This window comes from Diachasma alloeum, unplaced genomic scaffold (assembly GCF_001412515.2).
Source record: "Diachasma alloeum isolate Michigan unplaced genomic scaffold, Dall2.0 Dall_scaffold_00294, whole genome shotgun sequence".
NCBI classification, from domain to species: domain Eukaryota; kingdom Metazoa; phylum Arthropoda; class Insecta; order Hymenoptera; family Braconidae; genus Diachasma; species Diachasma alloeum.
This window is the reverse complement of record NW_021680433.1, coordinates 1,089,850-1,099,919: the sequence shown is the minus strand read 5'-3', so window position 1 is coordinate 1,099,919 and position 10,070 is coordinate 1,089,850. Positions and strand designations below refer to the sequence as shown.

Here is a 10,070-nt window from a genome sequence, read left to right as displayed (position 1 = left end):
CCCCCCCCCCTATTTCGGTTTTAACTGAAGACTATTCCAGGAATTCCGGTTAATTACGACCAATTTCGATTGTCATGGCTGTGGATTTCTTTGAGGATATTCAAGTACTTGAACAATTTTTTAAAAATCTTTTTTAACACTTGAATTGACATTTTTTAACGTAAAGTTTAATATTTGAGGGTCTGAATTTAAATCGTCATTTTTAATTGTTAGGGGAGATTTTTGAAAATTTAAAAACCCTTGAGGACTATTCCAAAATAGTTTTTCAAATTTTTAAAATATTTCTCAAGAATTAAAAAATTAACAATTAATTTATTATTATTGTTATTATTATTATTATTAATTACGACAAATTTCGATTGTCATGGCTGTAGATTTCTCTGAGGATGTTCAAGTACTTGAACAATTTTTCTATAATTTTTTTTAACATTTGAATTAACATTTTTTAACGTAAAGTTTAATATTTGAGGGTCTGAATTTAAATCGTCATTTTTAATTGTTAGGGGAGATTTTTTAAAATTTAAAAACCCTTGAGGACTATTCCAAAATAGTTTTTCAAATTTTTAAAATATTTCTCAAGAATTTGAAATTAACAATTAGTTTATTATTATTGTTATTATTATTATTATTAATTACGACAAATTTCGATTGTCATGGCTGTGGATTTCTTTGAGGATGTTCAAGTACTTGAACAATTTTTTTAAAATCTTTTTTAACACTTGAATTGACATTTTTTAACGTAAAGTTTAATATTTGAGGGTCTGAATTTAAATCGTCATTTTTAATTGTTAGGGGAGATTTTTGAAAATTTAAAAACCCTTGAGGACTATTCCAAAATAGTTTTTCAAATTTTTAAAATATTTCTCAAGAATTAAAAAATTAACAATTAATTTATTATTATTGTTATTATTATTATTATTAATTACGACAAATTTCGATTGTCATGGCTGTAGATTTCTTTGAGGATGTTCAAGTACTTGAACAATTTTTTTATAATCTTTTTTAACATTTGAATTAACATTTTTTAACGTAAAGTTTAATATTTGAGGGTCTGAATTTAAATCGTCGTTTTTAATTGTTAGGGGAGATTTTTTTTAATTTAAAAACCCTTGATGACTATTCCAAAATAGTTTTTCAGATTTTTAAAATATTTCTCAAGAATTTGAAATTAACAATTAATTTATTATTATTGTTATTATTATTATTATTATTAATTACGACAAATTTCGATTGTCATGGCTGTGGATTTCTTTGAGGATGTTCAAGTACTTGAACAATTTTTTTAAAATCTTTTTTAACACTTGAATTGACATTTTTTAACGTAAAGTTTAATATTTGAGGGTCTGAATTTAAATCGTCATTTTTAATTGTTAGGGGAGATTTTTGAAAATTTAAAAACCCTTGAGGACTATTCCAAAATAGTTTTTCAAATTTTTAAAATATTTCTCAAGAATTAAAAAATTAACAATTAATTTATTATTATTGTTATTATTATTATTATTATTATTATTATTAATTACGACAAATTTCGATTGTCATGGCTGTAGATTTCTTTGAGGATGTTCAAGTACTTGAACAATTTTTTTATAATCTTATTTAACATTTTTGCATTAACATTTTTTAAGCTGAAGTTTAAATTTTGAGTCTGAATATCAATCTTCGTTTTACATTTTTACGGAAGATTTAAAAACATTTAAAAACCCTTTTAAAAAATCCTATTTTAGTCCATAAATATATCCGAGCATTAGGTCTGTTTTTTTGAAAATTCTTTTCAGTATTGAAAGGGTCAATTTAGACTCTTTTTAACCCAAAGTTAAAGGATCTGAATGTGAACATTTAAACAATTTTGAAAACATTTAAAAACAATCCTATTTTGAAATAATCCTTGCACATCCAAGTACTTGAGCAATTTTTTAAAACTCTTTTTTACCTTTTTAAATTAACTTTTCTTAAGGGGAGACTACTGTGAGTTTTAAAAGTCGTGGGTTATTGGAGTGAGACTTTTCATTGTGCAAAAAAAAATTAGTGCAAAAAAATCTTTTTTATTGTTCGTTTGCCCGAAAACTGTTTAAATGCAAAAAACAGTCCAGGGCCTCCAATTTTTGAGCTACAAAAGATTTTTTTTTTTCAAAATTTTCGGAAAAATGTGTGGAACAACAATTACGAGCCATTTTTTGGAATTCGACTCCTACACAGCTGATTTCTTTTTTTTTCATATAAAAAAATTCACTATTTGTGTAAAAAAATACCAAAAAAGCAAATTTAGCCATGTAAGAGGTGCATTAAAAAAAAACTAGCTCGTAATTATTATTCCACATATTTTTCCAAAAATTTTGAAAAAAAATCATTCGTAGCTCAAAAATTTGAGGCCCTGGACTGTTTTTGGCATTTTAAGCGTTTTCGGGCAAACGAACAATAAAAAAAAATTTTTCTGCACTAATTATTCATTTTCATATCTATATAATCGATCTTCCACGTATGAAAATCTCACTCCAATAACCCACGACTTTTAAACCTACAATAGTCTCCCCTTAACCTGAATCCTAAACATTGAGGGTCAGAAGTTCAAAAAATTTTCAAAAAACCATGAATAAATAAATAAACTGCTTTTGTGTCCAAAAAAGCACTGAAATAATTACAATAAAAAAAATCCCTTCACTGTCTTCGGAAGATCGGGGCAAAACGGGCTTACGACCACTCCCTCGAACCGGAAGTGTTCAACGAATGAAAAGTCACCAACACCAAAAATGACCCCCCCCCCCCCCCCCCCCCCNCCCCCCCCCCCCCCCAAAGTAAAAAGATAACGGACTGGTACCGCCGCCGAGTCGTGCCAGTTCACGGAAGTGTATATTCCACCACAGTTCATTGACTAGTAGGAATGCCAGTGGCTTCCCAAGTGCGAAGGAGAGACGAGGGGGAGAGCTAAACGAACAGACAAAACCGGATAAATAACACTGGCAAAGAGAGGAAGTAAGTGCAGTTGAGACACTACACAGCGTAAACACACAGGCGTGTTCACTGTCAAACGTAAACAAAAGTTGTGACAATAGTCTGAGTAAAAAACTGTTATTCTCAACTGCGTGTGATATGAATGAATGAGTGATACGAAGAAATTTAAATAGAGGAACATGAAAAATGAGGGGGAGAGACTGATTTATTATCGCAGAATACTAATTGAGACTATTATTCCGTTGATGAAGACAATTTTTCGAACGGAAAGAAAAATTGAATGATAAAACGAAATTTATGGGGAAAAGAAATTTATGGAGAAGAATTTGAGATTCTAATTTAAGTAAAAGTTTGAAGAATTATGTATTTAGTATCAAAGAAATTCCTCATGTGAATGAAAAAAGATAATGATAATTGAGGAGAAAGGAATTGATGGGAAAGAATTTGAGATTCTGATTTGAAGAAAAATTGAGAGAATTGTCCTGGTCAAAAAGGTTCCTCATATGGAAGAAATTATAAAAAGGTATTGAAAGAAAATAGTATATTTTGATGCGAGTGCGTAAAATTCTGTTCGACACACGGCCGTGAGAATTTTTATACCTCATATTCGCCTAGTGTCGAAATACACTATTTGTGCACTCGTATCAAAGAACACTTGTCCCCCGAGTGTTGAATTCTACTTTTCATCACAATTTGTGGAAAATGGAATTTTGCGTACAAGTACTAAAATAGTATATTTCGTTACGAGTGCGGAAAAGAGTTTTTTGGCTCGTGGGAGGTTTATAGACTCGCCTTCGGCTCGTGCTATAAACCTCCCCCGCGAAGCGTGCCTAAAAAGTTACTTTTTCGCACAGCGTGATGAAAATAACACATTATCATCAATGATGATGACTTTTCAAAAAAAAAAAAAATTGAATGAAAAAAAAAATTAAGAATTTTATATTCTAGTTTAGCCAAAAGTCTAAAGAATTATCTATTTTAAAAATGAGATTAAACTATTTCGAAAAGTGCACTTGTCAGGTAGATATCAAAAAAATGTTTTTTGTCCCGTGGGAGGTATCAAAAAAAAACTTGATTCTCCAAATGGTCAAAGAACTTTTCCCACGAGGGGGAAAATGGGATTTTGCGCATGCGAAGCGTGCGTAACATTTCATTTTACGGACAAGTGCTAAAAATAGCAAATTATCATCAATGAAGATGACTTTCCAAAAAAAAACGAAAAATTGAATGAAAAGAAAATTAAGAAGAGAAAGAAATTGATGGAAAAGACCATTTAATATTCTAGTTTAACCAAAAGTCTAAAGAATTATCTATTTAACAAATGAGACTAAACTGTTTCGAAAAGTGCACTTGTCAGGTAGATATCACAAAAACGTTTTTTGACCCGTGAGAGGTATAAAAAAAAAATTTTGATCCTCCAAAGGGTCAAGGAAAAGGGATTCGTTTTCCCACGAATGGGAAAGTGGGATTTTGCGCGAAGCGTGCGTAAAATTTCATTTTCCGGACAAGTGATAAAAATAACAAATTATCATCAATGAAGATAACTTTAAAAAAAGAAGAAAAATTGAATAAAAAAAAATAAAAAGAGAAAGAAATTGCTGAAAAAGACAATTTAATAGTTTAACCAAAAAAATTCAAGAATTATCCATTTATAAAATAAGCAATTCCTCATACTAACGAGAAATGAAATAAAAAAATTAACGAAACAAAGTGAAAAATTGACTGAAAAAAAGAATAAAACCCCGAGAAAAATTGATGAAAGAGCCTTAAACCTCAAATAAACCCCTCATCCCCCATTTCCCCCCCCCCCCACCTCAATTACACCCCAGGGGTTGCGAAGAGTGTCCCATTACTCTCCAGAAACTGAAGTCACTAAACCACCCTCTTGTTTTCACATGAGAGTGACGACGTGAAGTGGAAAAAAATGGGGGATAAACTCCATTTACAAAGAGAAATAAAAGAGAAAGAGAAAAAAAATTGTTTCAACGTAAAAGTACTTTTATCTCCCGTTCTTTAATCATTCGCTCGACGACTTGAAAAATAAAAATAACCCTCATATCGAAATAAGACGGCATAAACAAAGTCAAGAGCTTTCGGAGTTACGAGAGAAACTAATTAAATGAGTGAATAAAATCCGAGAGAATCCTTTGATCTTCCGCCGATTTTCCTCGGGTTTTATTCAAACACGGGCCTAAAATGTTCTCGTGGCTTTTGTTTCTTTTTTATTCGATAATTATGGAGACTCGGAGTGCTGAAACGATCGTAGGAAATGAGTGGAAAAAATGATTCTTGAAAAAATAGTGGAGACGGTGATGAAAGTCGAGTCGACATCCGGAGTGGTTTATAGACGTTCACCATCTGGTGATCGAAGAAACAGGAATTCCTGGAGAACGATCAACCGGAATGCCGTGCTCTCATTCCTCGAGGATCATTGCAATCATCATGGGTGGGTAAAAACAATGAGGGGGAATGATAATTCGTCGGGGAAAATCGGTTGAGAGGCGAGAAATTTCGGGAAAAATGAGATAAATTTTTAGGCGAAGTTAAATTTATGGGAGAAATGAAGTCAAATTGAGAAGATGATTGGGGGGAAATTATGATGAATGATTTTTTGAAGGAGGTTGGGGTGCGTTGATGATCTTGTTGATCGTGGAAGGGTAAAATGGCGGAGAGTGATAATTCGTCGTTGAAGAAGGAAGTTTAGGAAAAATAAAATGAAATTTTAGGAGAATTAATGAGGAATTAATGATTGGGGGTGTCAATAATGATTTTACTCTTTCAATGATTTTGGAAAATTGAAATCAACGAGGGGGGATTGATAATTCGTCGGGGAAAATCGGTTGAGAGGCGAGAAATTTCGGAAAAAATGAGATAAATTTTTAGGCGAAGTTAAATTTATGGGAGAAATGAAGTAAAATTGAGAAGATGATTCGGGGGAAATTATGATGAATGATTTTTTGAAGGAGGTTGGGGTGCGTTGATGATCTTGTTGATCGTGGAAGGGTAAAATGGCGGAGAGTGATAATTCGTCGTTGAAGAAGGAAGTTTAGGAAAAATAAAATGAAATTTTAGGAGAATTAATGAGGAATTAATGATTGGGGGTGTCAATAATGATTTTACTCTTTCAATGATTTTGGAAAATTGAAATCAACGAGGGGGGATTGATAATTCGTCGGGGAAAATCGGTTGAGAGGCGAGAAATTTCGAAAAAAATGAGATAAATTTTTAGGCGAAGTTAAATTTATGGGAGAAATGAAGTAAAATTGAGAAGATGATTCGGGGGAAATTATGATGAATGATTTTTTGAAGGAGGTTGGGGTGCGTTGATGATCTTGTTGATCGTGGAAGGGTAAAATGGCGGAGAGTGATAATTCGTCGTTGAAGAAGGAAGTTTAGGAAAAATAAAATGAAATTTTAGGAGAATTAATGAGGAATTAATGATTGGGGGTGTCAATAATGATTTTACTCTTTCAATGATTTTGGAAAATTGAAATCAACGAGGGGGGATTGATAATTCGTTGGGGAAAATCGGTTGAGAGGCGAGAAATTTCGGAAAAAATGAGATAAATTTTTAGGCGAAGTTAAATTTATGGGAGAAATGAAGTAAAATTGAGAAGATGATTCGGGGGAAATTATGATGAATGATTTTTTGAAGGAGGTTGGGGTGCGTTGATGATCTTGTTGATCGTGGAAGGGTAAAATGGCGGAGAGTGATAATTCGTCGTTGAAGAAGGAAGTTTAGGAAAAATAAAATGAAATTTTAGGAGAATTAATGAGGAATTAATGATTGGGGGTGTCAATAATGATTTTACTCTTTCAATGATTTTGGAAAATTGAAATCAACGAGGGGGGATTGATAATTCGTCGGGGAAAATCGGTTGAGAGGCGAGAAATTTCGGAAAAAATGAGATAAATTTTTAGGCGAAGTTAAATTTATGGGAGAAATGAAGTAAAATTGAGAAGATGATTCGGGGGAAATTATGATGAATGATTTTTTGAAGGAGGTTGGGGTGCGTTGATGATCTTGTTGATCGTGGAAGGGTAAAATGGCGGAGAGTGATAATTCGTCGTTGAAGAAGGAAGTTTAGGAAAAATAAAATGAAATTTTAGGAGAATTAATGAGGAATTAATGATTGGGGGTGTCAATAATGATTTTACTCTTTCAATGATTTTGGAAAATTGAAATCAATGAGGGGGGATTGATAATTCGTTGAGGAAAATCGGTTGAGAGGCGAGAAATTTCGGGAAAAATGAGATAAATTTTTAGGCGAAGTTAAATTTATGAGAGAAATGAAGTGAAATTAAGAAGATGATTCGGGGGAAATTATGATGAATGATTTTTGGACGGAGGTTGGGGTGCGTTGATGATCTTGATGATCGTGGAAGGGTAAAATCAATGGCGGAGAGTGATAATTTGTCGTTGAAAAAGAAAATTTAGGAAAAATAAGATGAAATTTTAGGAGAATTAATGATGAGTGATATTTCGAGGCAGTTAAATGTGTCAATGATGATGTCCCACTTTCAATGATCTTGGGAAATTGAAATCAATGAGAGTGATTCATAAATTATGGGTAGAGTGGTTGAAAATCGGTTGAAAATTGAAAATTTTCGGCAGAAATGAAGTAAAATTGAGGAGATGATGCTGTCAAAATGATGATGAATGATTTTTTGAAAAAGGTTGGGGTGCTTTGATAATTCTAATGATCTTGGAAGAGTGAAATCATTGAAATCCATGATGGGGATTGATACATTATCGATGGAATCGGGGAAAATCGGTTGAAAGACGAAAAATTTAACAAAAATTTCTGAGAAATCAAGTAAAAATGACCGAGAAAATAATAATTAATGATTTTTTTTGGGCCGTTGAAGTGCTTCGATGACCTTGGTCATCATGTGAGAGTATAAACAATGGAAACGATCAATCAATTATCGATTTTGAGCCATCAAAATCATCATAAGACATCTTTCAAACGTCGAAAAATGATTGGAAAATGATTTTATGAGGCATATGTCAGCCTTCGGGCTCTTTTCATCACTCACATGATCTTCTAATCATACAAACAATATCGCAGATCGATAGGTATCTTTTATTTCCGTGGTCTGATCGTGAACAAACGCTTAAACACTTGAAAATATGCGAAAAACGACTTTAAAAACTATGTTTTGAGGCATGTGTCGAAATTTTGGGATGAATCGGTGACCCAAATCATCATCTGAGAACATAAACAATGATTTTGATCGATCATCATCGATAATTTTATTGATGTGATCGTGAAAAAACCGTTAAAAACCCAAAAATGACCGAAAAAAGACTTGAAAAATGATTTTTCCAGTCATCTACGGGCATGTAAGGGGTTTCGATGACCCCAATCATCATCACAAATTAAAAAACCCCAGACTGATCGATAATCACCCGGGAAATCATCGAAATGATCGTGCAAAACCGTTTGAAAACCTAAAAATAACAAAAAAAGACTCCCAAAAACAATGAAAAATAATTTTTCACTACATTTCCATCAATCAAACCGCCTCAATGACCCAAATTAATCATTCAAGAATAAAAAATAAACACGTAACCGTGAAGAATGTAAAAATGAGCGGAAAATGACTGTAAAAAATCAAAAAAAGAATTGAATTTTCGTCGCATCTGTCGACATTTGGGGTCTCTGAACGACCCCAATCGATCGTATTGCGGGTCAACAGTACAAAAACACCATCGAACCAGCGACCATTGTCCCCCAAATACCCCCACCACCGCCCTTTCCAATTATTAAAAAAAAACCATTCATAATAAACTCCCTTAAATTAAATTATTTTATGGGGATTAAATTACCGGAAAAGGGCTTGTACCCAGCGAGGAATCTTGCTCGCCACCACTTCACCAATCCGGTAGCCATGGGACCCTCATGCGTAATGACACGCAGGCTTTCCACTGTGATCCTCGTGTTTACACAGAAAGAAAATTGTATTTTTTCTCCTCTCGTTAATCCATAGGGATTTTCATCACTTTATGTATCACTTTTTTTTTATCACACGGAAAATATTCACTCACCACAACTTCAATATTTTTTCCTCAAAAATGATGAAAAATATTTTTCCTTCAATTTTTCAATTCCGTAAAATCACTTTTTCGAACTGATGAAAAAAAATAGAACTTTTTTTTCCTCGGGATATTGCAGTTTTTCCGTTTTTTCCGTGGGGAAGTAATTATTAATCCCGAGGTAATCGCGTTTTCCCGGACAAATTCACTCCCAAAATCTCCAGTTCCGGGGATAATTTCCTAGAGCCCGACAAAAGTCGTGAAAACCTTTGAAAAATACAAAAGCCTTTATTTTCAATGCAGCGGTCCGTCCACATCAGCGCCCGTCGTTTGACTACCAGTCCACGAGAGATCGTCCTCGCCTAAACCACGTTCCCCGTATTCCCGCTCCTGCCCGCCCCACCCTAACCCCGCAGTGCCGTCTCAATCCCTCAGGGCCCCGCCCCTCCCCCACCCAGCCCTTCTCCCTCCCCTCTCGCCCCTCAAAAACCGCAAAATTTCCCTAGACAAGTGACCCCCGTGTCCCGCCGCCCTAACCCAACCTTTCCGCCATTTAATCCCCCAGAAAAGCCCGCGGAAACCCATCGAATTCAAATTGAGGCACGTTTAAAACCCATTACGCGCCTGACAAACACATTTCCCGTCTTTCGCAATGCTGTGTTGTACCTCATAACGTTGTTTCACTCAAAACGCAGTAGTGAAAGCACTGACTATCCTAACATTTCGGTGGAAAGTCGCGCAAGCGCGTATCAAAGTACTGAGGGCTAGTTAAATTTTAACGAGTGGATGTAAAATCCAGAGTTTTGCCATGTATGTGCGATGTAATAAAACTAGGAGGAGAGGGGGGGCTGGAGGGGGGTCATGAGACACTCCCCCCTTGATCCTCTGTCGGCACAAAATAGTTTTCTCAATCAACTCGAAAATGTGCCATTGGTCCTCGACGAATTTCAAGAGAGAGAGAGAGAGCGAGAGGAGAATAAGAGAGATGAAAACGTTTGTGTGTCGGTGCCCCCAACATCAAAGGGAAGCCGACCATGTCACTCTCTTAATACTCCCGGAGCATTATTGTTTTTTTTTTACA

At 34.3% G+C, this 10,070-nt stretch overlaps 1 protein-coding gene across 1 annotated transcript in view; it reads right to left on the bottom strand.

Moving 5' to 3' along the window:
- The window catches only part of LOC107039185 (protein naked cuticle homolog 1), a gene marked incomplete at its 3' end in the record, with an annotated part of 26,743 nt that extends 17,665 nt beyond the window's left edge, over window positions 1–9,078 (bottom strand). Inside the window, 1 exon segment of the mRNA XM_015258681.2 lies at window positions 8,783–9,078. Coding sequence (XP_015114167.1) covers window positions 8,783–8,846 — 64 coding nt within the window. The 5' untranslated portion in view covers window positions 8,847–9,078.
- Between the last annotated feature and the right edge of the window lie 992 nt (window positions 9,079–10,070).